The 20217-nt window shown below is 51.3% G+C and overlaps 1 protein-coding gene across 1 annotated transcript; it reads right to left on the bottom strand.

Moving 5' to 3' along the window:
• Positions 1-874: 874 nt before the first annotated feature.
• TALDO1 (transaldolase 1) lies at positions 875-16674 on the bottom strand. Its single transcript, XM_064370303.1, has 8 exons — positions 16525-16674; positions 9318-9441; positions 6765-6872; positions 4847-4978; positions 2286-2461; positions 1863-2060; positions 1438-1583; positions 875-1086 (listed from the first exon to the last, which is right to left on the bottom strand). The coding sequence occupies exons 1-8, from the start codon at positions 16619-16621 to the stop codon at positions 1054-1056; spliced, it is 1014 nt and encodes a 337-aa protein (XP_064226373.1). The 5' UTR covers positions 16622-16674; the 3' UTR covers positions 875-1053.
• Between the last annotated feature and the right edge of the window lie 3543 nt (positions 16675-20217).

Genomic DNA, 20217 nt, shown 5'->3' with positions numbered 1-20217 from the left:
AGCTGATAAAGTTCACAGTCACCAAGGTGGATTGTGGGTCTGAGGGCAGCCTTCCACAAGAACTGGAGCAAGGTCCTATAACTCCTTTATCAGGAGTGGCTCTCGCTCCAAGCCTGCCATACAGTGGGTATCTTTACGATACTGAACGCTGCTGCCTGGGCCATGGGTTCTTGTCCTGGTGTAACTGTTTTCCCTTAAATCATGCTCTGCACTGTGTCTGCTCCAGGAATTCCTCCGATTATAAGCTGCTTATTCCTTAAATCATGCTCTGCACCGTGTCTGCTCTAGGCATTTCTCCAATTATAAGCTGCTTCTTCCTTAATTCATGCTCTGCACTGTGTCCACTCTAGGCATTCCTCCGATTATGAACTAAGATATAATTATAGGTATATATGTAGGGAAATATTCTTTAGGTACTCATACTATCAACTATTATATGATAATATATAGAGGATTATATAAAGGGATTCTTCAAGCCCTAATTCTATAAACTAATATGATTATGTAAAGGATTATATAAAAGGAAATAGCTGAGTAGTAACGCTGTAAACTGAGATATTCCTCAAGCCCTAACTAACTGTGCCAGGGTTCTGCTTAGCTCTCATTCCTCGGTGCCTATATGGGGGGTTACCCACACCCAGCTCCACCGATGCACCCTATAGGTCTAAGGGCTCAGGCAGGTCCCTACCGAGGAAGGGACCCCTGTCAAAAGGCCACCCAGCAACAACCCTGACCTGGTTCCCAGGTAGTGGCACAGGCGGTTGTGTCTGGGGTACCCTGACCCCGACCCCATCTCTGAGTCCTGGCCTATGTTATAGCCCATCACAGCTGGGGCAGGTGATGTTTAGGGGACAAAGGGGACGGAGACAGTGAATGAAACAGCACAGGAAAAATGACTGCTTTAATGTATTAGGCAAAATTTTACATAAAATCAGAAATCTATGATCTGTCCCTGCTCCAACTGGTAAAAATGCAAGATTCACCACAAGCCACGTGCAGTCAGGCCCCAGCTGGCCAGCGGTGCAGACCCGGAGTCCAGCCGCAGGTGTTGCACTACTTCCCATTCTCTGCATTGAACATCTGTTCCTAAGAACAAGCACAGCATGAGGGGCACGGTCGGCCTCGCCACCCCTGCCGTCCGCACCGTGAAGCCCCACAAGGCACCACTTGAAGGAGGGAGGCCCTTGTGGGTTCTGGGCCCTGAATGGGGGCCAGGGCCACAGGGTGGCCAACACCACAGTCAGTCACCACACAGGCCAGAGAGGAGCCACGACCCACCAAGGGGAACCGTCCTCCCCGATGGCCTCAGCAGGCCCCTCTTGCTGGGCAGCCCGCGAATGAGACCTGGGGTCTCTGCCCAACTTTAACACCCATGCCCAGGCCTGGACTCTCGTGGGGCTCAGCGGATGTCTGCGGCTGCCCACACACAGCACTCACTGTCAGCATCCGCTCCAGCTTCACTGCGTCAGCAGCAAACTTGCGGATCCCGTCGGAGAGCTTCTCCACAGCCATCTGGTCCTCATTGTGCAACCAGCGGAAAGCCTTCTCATCCAGGTGGATCTTTTCCAGGTCGCTGGCTTGGGCTGCGGGGACAAGAACCAGCTGTGTCCCTCCCCACCTTGGCCCTTGAGCTGTCCCTGAGCTTGCTGCCCAGCATCTCCCACCAGGGCCAGCCCTCAACCCCAGCCAGGCTCACACTGAAGTGGGGTTCAGCCCACTGTGCCTCAGCTGAGGACTAGAATGAGATGTGTTAGGGAAGCCCAGCCCTCTACTGAGGTTCACTTCACCCTCATGTCTCCCGAGATGTCCTTGCCCCAAGGTGGGAGGTTCCCCCGCACCACCACAGGGCAGAGGGGCCTCACCCGCCTTGGCTGAGAGCACAGGCACCAGCTTGGTGTTGTCCTTGAGCAGCTCTCCCAGGAGCTTGGGCGAGATGGTGAGGAAGTCACAGCCGGCCAGCGCTTTGATCTCGCCCGTGTTGCGGAAGGAGGCGCCCATGACGATGGTTTTGTAGCCGAACTTCTTGTAGTAGTTGTAGATTTTAGTGACGCTCTTTACCCCTGGAAGGAGACCAGCCTGTGTCTAGGAAAGCGTCCGCAGAGGTACCGCCCCGCCTGCCCTCCCAGTGCCTGCCGACTGCACTACCTTAGCCGACATCCCTGCTGCCCCGCGCCGACCTGTGCACCTCACTGCTTGTTGATGCACCAGCTCCATCTCAGGCTCTTCCCGCCTGAGGTGCGGCTGAGGCTTCTTCCCTTACCCCATTACCTCAGGGGGACCCTCACCGGGGTCTTCCAGGGGCTCGTACGATTTCTTGTCGGTGTTTGCCACATGCCAGTCGAGGATGCGCCCGACAAATGGGGAGATGAGGGTCACACCCGCCTCGGCACAGGCCACGGCCTGGGCGAAGGAGAAGAGCAACGTCATGTTGCAGTGGATGCCGTGCTGCTCCTCGAGCTCCCTGCGGGGCGGGGGCAGGTAAGTGCGGGCCAGACGCCCACCCAGAGCCACAGGCTGCCAAAGGTGCTCATGGGGCCTTAAACTAAAAATGGCAGGAACAGGCTCGTGCCATTGTTGAGAACAAATCTGTAATACTCAAGAGGGTTCTAAATGGATAGTGGGTTATGGGTTTTCTCCAACCCACCTTACACAATAGACAAGCTGGATTTTCTCCAACCCACATTACACAATAGATGAAGGCAAGGAGGCCCCTGCTCTTGCACAAGGCCCTCACCTCATCCCAGAACTCACCAGGGCTCAGCTCCCAGGCCGAACCACTGAGTCAGCCCTACCACAGTCTAGTCCTCACCCTGCTCCACCCTAGCCCTTCCTGGGGCCACCCTGCAGCAGCCCACAGCACCCTGGTGTGTGCTGAGAGGAGCCCCTTGGCCACACTAGGCCCCTTGCCCCAATCCCAGTGCACTTTGGACATCCTGGGGTTGATCCCCAAGGACGGGGCAGTGCCCATACTGTGCCATGTGGCTGGGGCATGGGATGAGACAGCAAGCCTCTGCTCAGGCACCTTCAAACACAAGATCCCCCTCCCTAGGTGCCTCTGCCACATGGCCACACAGGGGTGTTCAAGTGTGGCTGCAGAGCTCACACCCGGCAAGGGGAGGGCAGATGGCACAGCGGAGCTGGGAAACAGCCTGCAGTTCCTCCACTCCTAGGCATACGTCCATGAGAAACAAACGTGTCCAGAGCAAAACTAGCACATCTGTATTCAGAGCAGCAATATACATCACAGTTCCCAAGGCGGAAACTGACCATGTGTCCATCAACAGATGAGTAACTATGGCCTATCCGTACAATGGAGTATTTTTCAGCACATAAAAAACGAGGCCGGGCACAATGGCTCATGCCTGTAATCCCAGCACTTTGGGAGGCCAAGATGGGTAGGTCTCTTGAGCCCAGGAGTTCGAGACCAGCCTGGGTAACATGGCGAAATTATCCAGGAATGGTGGTGCCTGCCTGTCGTCCCAGCAACTTGGGGGACTGAGGTGGAAAGATCGCTTGAGCCTGGAAGTCAAGGCCACAGTGAGCTGAGTCCGTGCCACTGCACTCCAGCCTTGGTGAAAAAGTGAGACGCATCTCAAAGCAGGTAGTGATGGCAGGTGGTAGAACATGCAAACACAGAGACGTGGCAACAGCACACCTCCTACTGATGTGATCTAAGTGTAGCTGGCACTGGCTACTGGTGAGAACACCACAGAGGAGTTTTACTTTGCTTTAGACATTTTCTGTCTCTCTTCCACTCTGAACGTACATATATTTGTTTTCATTTTTCTGAGACAGGGTCTCACTCTGTCACCCAGGCTAGAGTGCAGTGGTGCGATCATAGCTACTGCAACCTCAACCTCCCAGACTCAACCGATCCTCCCGCCTCAGCCTCCTGAGTAGCTGGAACCACAGGGCTTCGCCACCATACCTAGCTAATTAAAAACTTTTGTTTTTTGAGACGGAGTTTCACTCTTGTTACCCAGGCTGGAGTGCAATGGTGTGATCTCAGCTCACTGCAACCTCCGCCTCCTGGGTTCAAGCGAGTCTCCTGCCTCAACCTCCCGAGTAGCTTACAGGAACCTGCCACCATGCCCAGCTAATTTACTCCTGACCTCAGGCGATTGATTTACTTGCTGTGGCCTCCCAAAGTGCTGGGATTACAGCATATATTTTCTATAACAATGGTTGACTTTTTTTTTTTTTTTTTTGGAGATGGAGTTTTGCTCTTTTTGCCAGGCTGGAGTGCAGTGGCATGATCTTGGCTCACTGCAACCTCTGCCCCCAGGTTCAAGTTATTCTCCTGCCTCAGCCTTCTGAGTAGCTGGAATTATAGGTGCACGCCACCACACCTGGCTAATTTTGTATTTTTAGTAGAGATGAGGTTTCACCATGTTGGCCAGGCTGGTCTGGAACTCATGACCTCAGGTGATCTTCCTGCCTTGGCCCCCGCAAAGTGCTGGATGACAGGCGTGAGCCACTGCGCCCGGCCAACAATAGTTTACTTTTTAAAAATCATGTAAATATAGGTTTGTGTTGATCAGGACAGAGGAATGAAAGACAGAATTTGCAGGTGTTAACCAGTGGCTGTTCTTCTCTGCTGGGTGGGTGAATGGCACTTCCTGGGAATCCCTTCATTTCTGATCACCAGCAAGTTGGGGAGCTGGCTCTGGAGCAGAGGGCAGATCTAGGTTGACATCAGCTGGTCAAGTCCGAGCTGTGGGCTGTGCTCCCCATTCTGGCATGCCCCAGGGCTGAGAGTCAAACCTGCCTGATGCCATTTAGATCCTGCCCACCAACAACAGAGACAGAGTATCTGAAAGCTCCTTCCTTGTGGGGGACTACTTACTTTCCAGCCTGAATGCCCTCCCAGGTTGAAGACAGCTTTATAAGAATTCTGTCCTTGCTGATCCCAGCTTCCTTATAGAGCTCAATGAGGCGTCTGGCTCTGGCCACCATCGCATCTTTATCAAAGGAGAGCCTGTGGGAACAAGAACCCATCCCCTCAGATCAGGTAGGATGCGCACCACGCAGTGCAAGCTGGAGGCAGGGTGCCTGCCGAAGTCAGTTTTGAGCTGCACCGTAAGCACCAAACCCCCACCACCCGCCCACCTTCCCCTCGCACGAGGCATGCAGAATGGCTCCGACAGCAACTCACACCCAGTCTCGCAATCAAAGGTCCTCAGTGGGATCCCTTGGCTATAATTTGTATTTAAAAAAAACTAGAGCCGGGCACGGTGGCTCACGCCTTTAATCCCAGCACTTTGGGAGGCCGAGGCGGGTGGATCACGAGGTCAAGAGATCGAGACCACCCTGGTCAAAATGGTGAAACCCCATCTCTACTAAAAATACAAAAAATTAGCTGGGCATGGTGGCGCGTGCCTGTAATCCCAGCTACTCAGGAGGCTGAGGCAGGAGAATTGCCTGAACCCAGGAGGCAGAGGTTGCAGCTGAGCCGAGATCGCGCCATTGCACTCCAGCCTGGGTAACAAGAGCGAAACTCCGTCTCAAAAAAAAAAAAAAAAAAAAAAAAAACACTAGAGATCAGTTGCTAAACAGGAAGCTCTTGGTCCTCAGTACCAACTATGGGAGAGCTCAGAATAAACCTTCTCTTGGAATGGAGACTATGGGTGGAACAGCCCCTTGACCTCACCTTGGCATTCATGTGTTTAACAGTGGACACCTGACCAGCCCGTCCAGTGCAGGAGTGTGGGTAACCCCCCATCTGGGCATAGAGGAAGGAGAGCTAAGCAGATCCCTGGCACAATTAGTGCCTGAAGAATATCTTACTACTCAGCTATTTCCCTATATATATATAATTATCTTAGTTCATAATCAGAGGAATGTCTAGAGCACACACAGTGCAGAGCATGAATTAAGGAATAAGCAGTTATATATATATAATCATATCTTGCTTATAGTCGGAGGAATATCTAGAGCATACACAGTGCAGAGCATGAATTAAGGGAAAAACAGTTACACCAGAACAAGAATCTATGGCCCAAGTGGTAGTGCCCCTGCCTGAAAGGGCATGTGCTACATGACAGGCTGGCCCAGGTGGCAGCATTCAGTATCCTAAAGATACCCGCTGTATGGCAGGCATGGAGCAAGAGTCACTCGTCCTGAAAGGGAGTTGCAGTACCTTGCATCAGTTCTTGTGGAAGCTGGCCTCAGGCTGGCAAGCCCTCGAGCATCCGAGAGCTTAAAACCCCTCCGGTATAATCGCGCCCTGGTGGCTGTGAACCCTGGGCTCTGTTGCTAGGTACTGACTCAAAGCATCCTCCTGTAGAAATCACTGGAAGCTGCCATCAGGTGGCTGTATTCCCTGTCAGCTCTTCAGCTACTGTGCTGACTCAAAGCATCCGCCTATAGAAGTCCTTAGAAGTAGCCTGCACCGTAGATAAGAGATATCGCACACTGCACCCTCTTCACTGCGCACGGCCCACCTCCTTGCCTCGGTGACCTAATGGGGGTGGACCCTTTGCTTATCGCATGCATGACTGTCTTGACCCTATCACTGTTCTTAAGATGACCTCACTCACTACCCTGCCCCCTAACCTATACCCAATAAATACAGACGCTCCTGCATGTTTGGGGCCTCGCCTGTCTCCGCTTGTAGGTGGTGTGGCCCCCCGAGCCCAGCTGCTCTTTTCCAGTCCTTCAGTGTCTTGTCTCTTTACTTCTCAGATCCAGCACCTCAGCACAGTGACAGGGGACACCCCACAACCCTGTAGGCCTTGACCCTACACAGGAGCAAGCATACTTACCTTGCATCTACTTCTGTGGATACTCGGCCTGGAATCTTCTTTAGTATTTCTGCTCCAAACAACACAAAAAGTTTATCAATAGCATTTTTAATCTGGTCCTCTTGTGACCTGAAATTCAAAGGGAAAAACGTAGGTTAGAAGCTTCTGAGATTTAAGTGCACAAGAGTCTACAAAATGAATTCTGTTATTTCTTTTTGGTCAGGCTGGTCTCGAACTCCTGACCTCAGGTGATCCGCCTGCCTCAGCCTCCCAAAGTGCTGGGATTACAGGAGTGAGCCACCGTGCCCGGCCGAATTCTGTTATTTCTTTGCCAAATTTCTTTCCCTCCATCTTTTTTTCTGTCAAAACATTTTTTTCTATTGTAGTAAAATAACATATAACATAAAATTTCCATCTTAACCTTTTTTTTTCCCCCAGGACAGGGTCGCTCAGGCTGAAGTGCAGTAGTGTGATCACGGCTTACTGCAGCCTTCACCTCCCAGGCTCAAGTGATCCTCCCGCCACAGCCTCCCAAGTAGCTGGGACTACAGGTGCACACCTCCATGCCCAGCTGTTCTCCAACTCCTAGGCCGAAGGGATCCTCCTATCTTGGCCTTCCAAAGCACTGGGGTTACAGGCATGAGCCACTGCCCACAGCCCATCATTTTTACGTGTGGTGGTATTAAGCTCATTCACAATTCTGTTCAACCATCACCATCCATCTCCAGAGCTCTCTTCATCATCCCAAACTGCATCCCTGCATCTTTTGGCACTTGCAAAATATTGTATTTTCCATCTCTTCAAAGTCACTGGACAGACACCAGGTGAAGTCCATGATGCTGTTCCAAAATGAGCCACTATCTGAGTGGCCTCATTAGCTCACTACACATAGGAAGATCTTCAGTTAGACTGTCAAGGGTTAGAATTCTTGGGCCAGACCAGTTGCAGTGGCTCAAGCCTATAATCAGGCACATGCCTGTAATCCCAGCACTTTGGAAGGCCAAGGTGGGCAGATTGCTCAAGCTCAGGAGTTTGAAACTAGCCAGGGCAACATGGTGAAACCCTGCCTCTACAAAAAAATACAAAAATTAGCCAGGCATGGTGGTATGCACCTGTAGTCCCAGCTACTTGGGAGGCTGAGGTGGGAGGATGGCTTGAACCCAGGAGGTAGAGGCTGCAGTGAGCTGAGACTGTGACCCTGCACTCCAGCCTGGGTGACAGAGCTAGACTCTGTCTCCAAAAAAAAAAAAAAAGTCCTTGGGCTACCTGGACATGGGGGCGGAGCTCTGTTGATCACCCAGCCAAGCAAAGGCACCAGTGTCACCCAATACAATACCAGAAGCACCAAGGCCTTAGGCCTGGCTGATGCCACAGGGGCGCAACACCCCCATGAGAGGAGGAAAGGGGAGCCAGCTAGGATGAGAGAGAGGAGGGTCAGACTCAGCATCCGGAGTGGCTGTCACAATGGTCAGGGGAGCCACTCACCAGCCAGCTGGACCTAAGCGAAGCCAGTACCAGAGAGGGACCTGTCCTGTGTGGTGCCCAAGTTGCCTGCTCGGCACCATCTTCCAGCTGTGAATTACCTTGGAGAGAATCTAAAATGACATCTGAAATATGCAAAGCCATGGGCATGAAGAGTGGTCTGCAGTCGCTTGGTTGGGTAAGGGACTGAGGACCTACTGCAAACAGGTGCCAGAGAACATTCTGGGAGTTATAAAATCCAGACTGTGATGATGCTGCATCATTGCACAAATTTACCAAAACCCATCAGGCTGTGTACTTAGTGTATTTTATATCAATAAAGCTGTTAAGAAATTAAAAAGCCAGGTGCAGTGACTCACGTCTGTAATCCCAGCACTGTTTTGAGACCTGCCTGGCCAACATGGTGAAACCCCATCTCTGCTAAAAATACAAAAATTACAGTCAGGTGTGGTGGCACATGCCTGTAATCCCAGCTACGCGGGAGGCTGAAGCAAGAGAATCTCTTGAACCCGGGAGGCAGAGGTTGCAGTGAGCTGTATGTCATTGCACTCCAGCCTGGGCAACAAAAGCAAAACTCCATTTCAAAAAACAAAAAAACAAACACCCCAATAATTAGCCAGGAGTAGTGGCGCACACCTGTAATCCCAGCTAATTGGGAGGCTGAGGCAGGAGAACTGCTTGAACTGGGGAGGTGGAAGCTGCAGTGAGCCAAGACTGCTTCACTACACTCCAGCCTGGATGACAAAGCAAGACTCCATCTCACAAATAATAAAAAAAAAAGACAGCCAGAAGATACGTGTTACCAGAGCCGGGGAGACTGACTGCAAAGTGGGGGGCCTCTGGGTCTGCAAATGCTCCATTTCTTGACTGGGGTGGTGCTTACAGGGTGCACACATGGCAAGACTCTGCTCGCTTACGTCAGGTGCAGGTTACTCCAGGCAGATTTCATTTCAAAAAGACAGTTTCTTCCCCCCTTGAGTTCATGGTGTTTGAGAACTAAAATTCAGTTTAGGGAGGGAAACAAGGCCAACTAGACTAGCATGAGGGCCTAGCTGGGACTCCCTCCCGCAACCCCGAGTCCAAGGCACTCACCCGCCCAGCTTCCGACCATAGGCAATCGCCTCCTCCACCAGCTCCTGGTAAGTGGGCATCTGCGCTGCAGCCAGGATCAGGGATGGGTTGGTGGTAGCATCCTGGGGCTTGTACTCATCGATGGCTAGGGAAATAATTTTCAAAAGGAAAAATGAGTGCTTGCTTCCAGCTGGAAACACGTGAAGGAACCCTGTAAGTCCCAAGGATGTTAGGGGAATCAAGCATTTCCCAAAGTGGGGTGCAGCCACACTTGTCACACCTTCTTCCTGGTGACCAATGGTTTGTCATGAGGCGGCTGTTTGCACAATGATGAAAAACAAACTCTAAGCGCCACTGCAAGAGCTGACTTGTAACTACATGGGAGAGGTGAGAGCTGGGAGGGTGCTGGCCACTGGAAAATGTGCTTCCCACTGCTGTGCCCCCACAAGGAGGCGTCCGGTCTAGAGTCAATGATCCAGATGTGAACGCTGATCTTACGGACTCAGCCCCGACCAAACCATTATTCACTTCCCACCAGTCACAAGTCTGGGCCTCCAGAACTTCTGACCCACTGGCATCATTGGGGTCCCCAACTTGAATTAACCTTCATGTTCAGTTAATTTGCTGGAGCAGATCACAGAACTAAGGGAGACACTTACTTACATGTACGAGCTTATTATACAAAGGATGCAGATGAAGAGATGCACAGGGCAAGGCATGTGAGAAGGGCACAGTGCCTCCCCGGTGCACCACCCTGTGGGAGCCTCCACGTGTTCAGGTATCTGGAAGCTCCCCGAACCCTGTCTTCTTGGGCCTTTTATGGAGACTCTATTGGAGAGACAAGATTGAAGCATGGCCAGCCCTGCTGAAATGTTATTGGACAAAAGGGCTATCATCTACTGAGTGAGGAAACCCAGCAATGCCTCTCTGTTCAGATTCTTACTGGCCTCTGTGCAACACTTTCTCCAGGGCATGTGGTGGGACCCCTTCTGAAATGAAGGTCTTTGTACTTTTTTTTTTCTCCTTTCACTGGAAGCTGAGCAGTATTTTTTTTTTTTCTGAAATGAGGGTCTTATGACCCAGTTAGAAAAGTAGTAGAGAATTTCTTTACGGACAGCTCCGAAACAGAAAGGCAGAAAACAGTCCTGCCTTGAGAAGAGAAAGCAGGTGAAAGGAGAGAAGGTCAGCGACAGAAACTCTGTTTTCTGAGGCCTGCACCTGAGGCCTAGAGTGCCCCAACATTAGAACAACGGTTGCGGGAGTTATGAGCCAGGAACTGTGTTCACACATGCATGCACACACATCAGTTACCTTCAAAATTACGTTCGTGCCTTACTATTTTCGAGATGGAGCCTTGCCCTATCGCCCAGGTTGGAGTGCAGTGCTGCAATCCCGGCTCACTACAACCTCTGACTTCTGGGTTCTAGCAGTTCTTTTGCCTCAGCCTCTTGAGTAGCTGGGATTATAGGCAGCTGCCACTACACCCGGCTAATTTTTTGTATTTTTAGTAGAGAAGGGATTTCACCATGTTGGCCAGGATGGTCTCAAATTCCTGACCTCAAGTGATCTGCCAGCCTCAGCCACCAAAAGTGCTGGGATTACAGGCGTAAACCACCATGCCCAGCCTATTGCTATTATTATTTTTTAAAATACATGGTCTGTCTTACTTAGGCTGGTCTTGAATTCCTGGGCTCAAGGGATACTCCTGCCTCAGCCTCCCAAAGTGCTGGGATTGCAGGCATGAGCCACCACGCCTAGCCAGGTTCATGGTTTAGAACCATTCTTTTAAAAAAATAAAATAAACTTGTGGGCTGGGCGCAGTGGCTCATGCCTGTAATGCCAGCACTTTGGGAGGCTGAGGCAGGCAGATCACGAGGTCAGGAGATAGAGACCATCCTGGCTAACATGGTGAAACCCCGATTCTACTAAAATACAAAAAAATTAGCCAGGCGTGGTGGGGGCACGCCTGTAGTCCTAGCTACTCGGGAGACTGAGGCAGGGGAATTGCTTGAACCCAGGAGGTGGAGGTTGCTGTGAGCCAAGATCGTACCACTGCACTCCAGCCTGGCAATAAAGCAAGACTCTGTCTCAATAAATAAATAAACTTAAGAACATTCTTTAGAGACAAACTGTCACTTTTTGTTGCCCAGGCTGGTCTTGAACTCCTGGCCTCAAGGGATCCACCTGCCTCTCAAAGTGTTGGGATTACAGGTGTGAGCCACCACGCCTGGCTAGAACTATTATTCAAAGTAGATTTATTATATTGTTGCTATTTTTTGTATTATGATTTTTAAACTTTGTTCTTATCACCTTCTAGTCTTTGCAAAGCCAACTCTCCTAACGGGATAATCTTAGCTCAACATCCAGAGATTACTGATCCTGTGAAACTGGTAAGAGGGAACTTGAGGCTGGATTCCAAACAGACCTGCTCTGATAACACTTTTCCTTCTGGTCTCTTTGTTGCTCAAATGTGGCCCAGGTCGCTGACATAAACCCTCATACCTTCCCTCCAAAGTGGGCAGGTCAGTCCCAGCACTGACAGACAATTAACCTACCTTCAAAATGGTTGATCAGTGACGCTTTCAGAGAAATAACTTGATCAAAACAGGAAAATATAAAAAGTTGGTCATACGAATTGCATGATTCCTGTTATACCCAACTACAACAAAGTCAAGAAGCTGGGGGGTAGAGTCCTCTGGACACATAACATTGCCACAAAAATGTAATTCAATGCATACCTGGCTACTGAAACTGCCGCCATAACCTAAAGCCAGTTGATCTAACAGCTGCTGAAACAACCTGCGGTGACTCTGAGACTAGTTTTCTCCACCACTATTACTCACAGATGAAAACGCACCAGCTCTCCAGAACCTTGCTAGTGCCAATGAACCTTCTCAAAGAGCAACATGGAACATTCCTCTTTTATAAAACCTCCGACTTTTTTTTTTTTTGAGACAAGGTCTCTGTCACCCAAGCTGCGGAGCAGCAGCACAAACAGGACTCACCGCAGCCTCTAACTCCCAGGCTCAAGCGATCCCCTGCCTCAGCCTCCCGAGTAGCTGGGATCACAGGTGGCTAAAAAATTAGTCACCATTCCTGGGTAATTTTAATTTTTTTATTTTTTCCTGAGACGGAGTTTCTCTCTTCTTGCCCAGGCTGGAGTGCAATGGTGTGATCTCGGCTCACTGCAACCTCCGCCTCCTGGTGTCAAGCAATTCTCCTGCCTCAGCCTCCCAAGTAGCTGGGATTAAAGGCATGCACCACCACGCCCAGCTAATTTTGTATTTTTAGTAGAGATGGGGTTTCACCATGTTGGCCAGGCTGGTCTTGAACTCCTGACCTCAGGTGATACACCCACCTCGGCCTCCCAACGTGCTGGGATTGCAGGTGTGAGTCACCGTGCCCAGCCAAAATTTTTTGGTAGAGATGTGGTCTCACTTTGTTGCCCAGGCTGGTCCTGAACTGCTAGGCTCAAACGATCCCCTGCCTCAGTCTCCCAAAGTGATGGGATTACAGGCATGAACCACAGTGGCTGGCCCCAACTTTCTCTTGCTCTTTGGACATATCGAAGACCACCTAGTCTGCCTGAATTGCAGTTTTTTCTTCCCAAATAAATCATTAAATTTAGAGATTCGTCTCTACATTTTATTTTGACTTCAACATAAGCACCACATGGTTATCTTCAACAAGGGCTGTTAGCTGGGAGTGGTGGCACACACCTGTAGTTCCAGCTACTTGGGAGGCTGAGGTGAGGGGGGATCATCTTAGCCCAGGAGGTCAAGGCTGCAGTGAGCCTCGTTGTATCATGTGATTGTACCAACACACAGCCTGGGTGACAGAGCAAGACCCTGTCTTAAGAAAACCCCCAAAAACAAAAACCCAAGGATTGTTTTATTTTTAAAACTATTGTTTCTTTGAACACATTAGTTCTTTCTCAGGTAACCAAGGTAGGAATTCAAAGCCAACAAGGCTTAACCTAGGATCTTGTTGATCAGGCTGTCCAAATGGAAAGTGGAGGTGAAGAGGAGATTAGCCAGTTCAGTAACTTTATTTGGCAAATAAGTACCTTTTTTTTGTGGGGGGGGGCAGTGGGGGACAGGGTCTTGCTTTGTCTCCCAGGCTGGAGTGCAGTGGCACAGTCACAGCTCACTGCTGCCTCAACCTCCTGGGCTCAAGTGATCCTCCCAACTCAGCCTCCTGAGTAGCTGGGACTACAGGTGTGTGCCAACACGCCTGGCTAATTTTTTTTTTGGTAGAGATGGGGTTTTACCATGTTGCTCAGGCTGAAGTAAGTACTTTCAAAGGGCCCTTTAATGACAAAACTATAGAGGTAGAGAATAGAGGTTGCCAAGGAACAGGGAATGAGGTGGCTCTTGGGGACACAGGGGCATCTCAGTGACAATGGGACAGCTATGTCCCATCACAGTGGTCACAGAAATTTACACATTTTATGAAATTGTAATATAGCATCCTTGCCCCAATGCAGGGGAAAACTGGAGAGCCCTGAGCCAGGTCTGCAGTCTGTAACAGCGCCAGCATTGCACCAGTGCCCACTTCCTGGTGTGGATACCATGCCGTGGTCACACAAGATATCACAACTGGGGGACACTGGTTAAAGATTCATGAGACTGTATGGCCTGATTTTGCAACCTCTGTGCGTCTATCCTCATTTCAACATGACAAGTTAAGAAAAAGCCAGTTTTGGCACAGTGCTGACACAGGTGTGCCAGAATGCACTGAATGAGGCACTGAAAAGAACCCATTTCTTTGTGTAAAATCACCCCTTGATAAAGTCAGCTTTCAGCAAACGGCTTTTACAAAATTAAAACAAAATCAAGGCCCATTGGGGCAAAAATGGGTTTCGGGGTCCAGGGACCTCTAAACTGAATGCAAAATGGAGAGGGTCACATTTTTTTGGGAAGAGCATTCACAGCTTTGATTCTATTTTCTGAGGTCTGTGCCTTCCTCCCTCAAGGAGTTAAGAACCTTCACAAAATACAGATCACAAACCCAACAGTCCATTTTACAATTACATAACATTTATGAACATATACTATCAATGAATGTATTTTTTTTTTAACATTTATTTAAAAATATGTCACGACTTGGGTTCAGAAGATTTTTTTTTTGAGATGGAGTCTCGCTCTGTCGCCAGGCTGGAGTGCAGTGGCGCAATCTCAGCTCACTGCAGCCTCTGCCTCCTGGGTTCAGCGATTCTCCCGCCTCAGCCTCTTGAATAGCTGGGATTACAGGCAGGTACCACCATGCCAGGCTTTTTGTATTTTTAGTAGAGACAGGGTTTCACCATGTTGGTCTAGCTGGTCTTGAACTCCTGACCTGAGGTGATCCACCCGCCTCGACCTCCCAAAGTACTGGGATTACAGGCGTGAGCCACTGTGCGTGGCCAGATTTCTTATTTATTTATTTATTTTATCCTTTTTTATAGAGACAGGGTTTCACCATGTTGGTCAGGCTGGTCTCCAACTAATGACCTTAGGTGATCCACCCGCCTTGGCCTCCCAAAGTGCTGGGATTACAGGCGTGAGCCACACGCCTGGCCAGAAGATTTCTTTTATTTATTTATTTATTTATTTATTTATTTATTTATTTTTATTGTATTTTAGGTTTTGGGGCAGAAGATTTCTTAAAAAACAAAACAACAACAACAAAAACAGGATCCCCAAAGCCCCCTACGGATATGGGTTTAGGAAAATCCATCTTTCTTGGCCCTGCACTGCCAAGTGTAATGGATCTGATACTCCCACCAGCTGTGCCCTAACTGGCGGGGGTCGGCAAGGAACAATACAGATAAGGGCTCTGTCCACTAAGGAAGCTGCAAATTATTCTCCGTGCTAAGAAGGGAAAAAACTGACAATCAGAAAAATGTGCAGCCACTTTTCTGGCACTTGCTTTCTTATGAAGAAAGAGGTCTGGACTACAACAGGGGGCTGTGTGTGTGAGAGATTCACAGCTCTAGCTTTGGATCTCCCAAAGAGGGGTTTGGAGCAGGCTGTGGCACCTCAAGCCAATCACTGAATCCCCATCTTTTATGGTTAAGCAGCCAAACATGCCAATTCACTCTTCAGGCTCTGCTGGATAAACAATGCCCTTACTGTTAACAAAGAGGAATTAAAGCCTGTTTCTCAAGTCACCATGAGAAAGCAGAAAAGACAGGAAGTCACTTCCGTATTAGGTGCTCACAGCATTCATCCATGAAACATTCTATGATTTTCTTAAAAAATATTACTTGTTCTCCACAAAACACAGACACAAGGCTCATCTACTCTGCACTGCAGAGGACGGAAGAGCGAAGTATTAGTAAAATAACCCTTCTTTGTATTTTCCAAGATCTCTCCAATGAAAACAATTCAATCCCAAGAAAATGTACTATCTGAGAGCGGAACAACCCTGTGCTCTCGTGCGCCCGGCGTTCCCGCAAACGGCGGCCTGGCGGTGGCCGCCCACCCAGGCCCAGCACTGCCGCCCACGGGGCCACCCCCGGGCACGCAGGGCTCAAGCGCGGCGGCGCACCGACAGTAGCTCCTCCCGCTCCGCCGGGAAATCAGCCCAACAAAGTCGCAGCCGGCCGACCACAAACCGGCCACGTGGAGTCAGCTCCAAGCTCCCCCCGGCGTCTCCCGAACTCGGAGGCTCTGGAAGCTGCCGAAGCTCCCAAGGGCGCACAGCGCGCAGCTCACCCCACCCTGGGCGGACGGAGCGGGCGAGGCTGCGGCTCGGGCTTCGTACCCACGGCTCCCAAGGGCCTGCCCGCACCGCCGACCCCAGCTCGACCCGCGCCCCTCACGGCCTCCCCCGACCCAGCTCCCCTCACGGCACCCGGGCCCCGCTCCCCTCGCGGCCGCCCCGGACCCCGCTCCCCTCGCGGCCTCCCCGGACCCCGCTCCCCTCGCGGCCTCCCCGGACCCCGCTCCCCTCGCGGCCGCCCCTGACCCCGCTCCCCTCGCGGCCTCCCCGGACCCCGCTCCCCTCGCGGCCGCCCCCGACCCCGCTCCCCTCGCGGCCTCCCCGGACCCCGCTCCCCTCGCGGCCTCCCCGGACCCAGCTCCCCTCGCGGCCGCCCCCGACCCCGCTCCCCTCACGGCACCCGGGCCCCAGGACGAGGCACCTGCGCTCGTTCCCCCGGAACCGAGCCGCTCGGGGCACCGTTACCCGGTCCGCGTCCCGGAACAGGGGACCGGGGGAAGTCGAGGCTTCGCGCCGTCCTCACCGTGGAAGTCGCCCGTGTCAGCCACCACGGTGGTGAACTGTTTGAGCTGCTCCAGCGCGGACTCCATCCTCTGGCGCTTCACGGGGGAGCTCGACATAGCAAGGTCGAGGAGGCTGCGGCGGTAGCGGCGACGGAACGGGCGCACGGGCGGCCCACAATGCCCCGCGGGCGCCGGCCAATCGGAGTGCGGCGCGGGAGGGCGAGGCTCGCGGGGTCCTGCGCGCCAGGATCAAGCCCCGCCCCCGGGGACGAAGCCCCGCCCCAGGGACAGACCGAGCCCCGCCCCCGAGGACGAAGCCCCGCCCCGGAGGCAGACCGAGCCCCGTCCCGGAGGCCGGGCCCGGAGTGCTGGCGGCGGGTCCCGCAGGCGAGGTCTCCGCGGGTCCGGAGCCGCCGCCGCGGGCGGGCCAGGGGAAACGCCGGCACCATGCGGGGCGGCTGGGCCTCGCCTCCTTCCTGCCCCGCGGGACGCACCGGGAGGGCCTGAGGTGGACCCACCCGGGCGCCGAACCCGGCGAGGCGGGGTCCGCGGTGACTCCGAGCTCAGCCCCTATGCGGTGGGGCCGGGGCCGCTGCAGGAAGCAGGGGAGGGGCGGCTGCGGAGCCCGGGCCCGGACGCGGCGGGGAACCTGCTTCTGGGAATCCGCCCCCACCACGCCCGGCTGATTTCTGTATGGTTAGTAGACACGGGGTTTCACCAGGTTGGGCAGGCTGGACTCGATCTCCTGACCTCGTGATCTGCCCACCTTAGTCTCCCAAAGTGCTGGAATTACAGGCGTGAGCCACGGCGCCCAGCCGAAAAGACACCTTAAAAGGCAAGTCCTGCGGGGCGCAGCGGCTCATGCCTGTAATCCCAGCACTTTGGGAGGACGAGGCGGACAGATCACCTGAGGTGGGGAGTTCGAGACCAGCCTGACCAATATGGAGAAACTCCGTGTCTACTAACAATACAGAAAATTACCCGGGCGTGGTGGCGCATGCCTGTAGTCCCAGCTACTCGGGAGGCTGAGGCAGGAGAATCACTTGAATTCAGGAGGCGGAGGTTGCAGTGAGCCGAGATTGTGCCACAGCCTGGGCAATAAGAGCAAAAGTCTGTCTCAGGGAAAAAAAAAAAAAAAAATGCCAGTTTTAGTGGCACGCACCTCTAATCCCAGCTACTTGGGAGGCAGAAGGCAGAAGAATGGCTTGAACCAGGGAGGTGGAGGTTGCAGTGAGCCGAGAGTGTCCCACTGCACACCAGCCTGGCTACAGATCGAGACTGTCTCAAAAAAAAAAAAAAGGCCAACCCAAGTGTTGGAAATAGATGCTCGGTGCCGCAAAGAAAACAGCACTGAGACAAAAGATCTTTCAGCAATGAAATTTTTACTTCCTGGCCTGCAGGAAGGGTACCCTTGCTAGAGAGTACAATGAACAAAGGAAGACAGACAGATGTATCCCTTACACACTTGGCAGTCGTCCTTACTGCTGTGTCTGATCTCCCTGGGTTAGAGTCAGACCTCACAGTCTAAACTAAAACCCGATTGGCTAATAACTTAAAACTTTTCGAAACAGGTAAAAGCAATGGCGAGCTGGACATGCCTGTGAGCACGTCCAGCACAGATACCTTGGTTAAAATACAAGGACATAGAATGTACTACATGCCCGCAAACATGGCATGTTAACAGCTACATAGGATAGGACTTCACAAAGTTATTAGCACACTTATTCTTTAACAAGAAAGGGAACTTTAAAAAGGAACTTTTCTACTTCCCACACCAAGGTTCACAATGGTATCGATATCTTTAAGAGTAATTGGGGAAGTTACATATCTTATCTTATGACTTCCTCCGGAATAATGGCTGGTAATATTTAGAATTCCAGCCCCTCCATCCTAATTTGGTGGCTGGTGGCCTTTCACTCATTTTACAGAACAGTCTAGTTTTTGGGAAACTAGACTGTTTTTATTTATATATTATTTAAACTATAAACGGCCAGGTGCGATGGCTCATGCCTGTAATCTCAGTACTTTGGGAGGCCAAGGCAGGTGGATCACAAGGTCAGGAGTTCGGGATCAGCCTGACCAACAAAGTGAAACCCTGTCTCTACTAAAAATATAAAAATTAGCTGGGCTGGTGGCACGCGCCTATAATCCCAGCTCCTCAAGATGCTGAGGCAGAAGAATTGCTTGAACCCGGGAGGCAGAGGTTGCAGTGAGCTGAGATCGCACCATTGTACTTCAGCCTGGGCGACAGAGTGAGACTTCGTCTCAAAAACAAAAACTGAACTAAATTCCTTCCCAAGGCTTGTTTGGCATGGCCAGGAATGGACAAGCACGTTTGAAGGTTAGAAGCAAGATGGGATTGGTTAAGTCCGATATCTTTCACTGTCATAATTTCCTTAGTTAAAATTTTGCAAAGGTGGTTTCTTCTTCTTTTTTTTTTTTTTTAGAGATGGCCATATTGGTGAGGCTGGTCTCGAACTCCTGACCTCAGGTGATCCACCCGCCTCGGCCTCCCAAAATGCTGTGATTACAGGCATGAGCCACCGTGCCCGGCTAAAGGTGGTTTCAATACTTCCTCTCAGTATGTGTTCCCTTCCTTTTTTTTTTTTTTTTTTTTTTTTTTGAGACGGAGTTTCGCTCTTGTTACCCAGGCTGGAGTGCAATGGCGGGATCTCGGCTCACCGCAACCTCCGCCTCCTGGGTTCAGGCAATTCTCCTGCCTCAGCCTCCCAAGTAGCTGGGATTACAGGTGTGCGCCACCATGCCCAGCTAATTTTTGTATTTTTAGTAGAGACAGGGTTTCACCATGTTGACCAGGTGGTCTCGATCTCTTGACCTCGTGATCCACCCACCTCAGCCTCCCAACGTGCTGGGATTATAGGTGTGAGCCACCGCGCCCAGCCTATCAAATTTTAATTTTATATTTATTACTGTTTTTGGTATTTTCTCTAAGAAGTCTTTGCTTTCTCCCAAGTGATAAAAATATTTTCTCATGGTTTCTTCTGAAGGTGTTTTGCTTTCATGTTAGTCTTTGAGGCCTCTCCAATTGTTTTGTTTTTGTTTTTTTGAGATAGGGTCTTGCTCTGTCACCCGGACTGGGGTGCAGTGGTGTGATCATGGCCCACAGTGGCCTCCAACTCCCAGGCTCAAGCAATCCTCCCACCTCAGCCTCCCGAGTAGCTGGAACTATAGGTGCACCACACCGTGCCTGGCTAATTTTTTTTTTTTTTTTTTTTTTTTGAGACGGAGTCTCGCTCAGTGCCCCAGGCTGGAATGCAATGGCGCGATCTCAGCTCACTGCAACCTCTGTCTCCTGGGTTTAAACAATTCTCCTTCCTCAGGCTCTAGAGCAGCTGGGATTACAGGTGCCCACCACCACACCCAGCTAATTTCTGTATTTTTTAAAATAGAGACAGGGTTTTACCATGTTGGCCAGCTGGTCTCGAGCTCCTGACCTCAGGTGATCTGTCCACCTTGTTCTCCCAAAGTTCTGGGATTACAGGTGTGAGCCACGGTGCCCGGCAATTTTAAAGTTTTCTGTAGAGACAGGGTTTCCTTATGTTGGCCAGGCTAGTCCCCAACTCTCAGCCTCAAGTGATTTTCCTGCCTTGGCCTCGCAAAGTGCTGGGATTACAATGGTGCTTACCACCATGCCTGGCTAATTTTCATATTATCTGTAGACATGGGGTCTCGCTGTATTGCCCAGGCTAGTC

The sequence above is a fragment of the Aotus nancymaae genome, unplaced genomic scaffold (genome assembly GCF_030222135.1).
Source record: "Aotus nancymaae isolate 86718 unplaced genomic scaffold, 86718_ANA_hifiasm-v0.15.2.pri h1tg000106l, whole genome shotgun sequence".
NCBI lineage: Eukaryota > Metazoa > Chordata > Mammalia > Primates > Aotidae > Aotus > Aotus nancymaae.
Note: the sequence above shows the minus strand (reverse complement) of the source record. Positions and strands in the feature narration are given on the sequence as shown.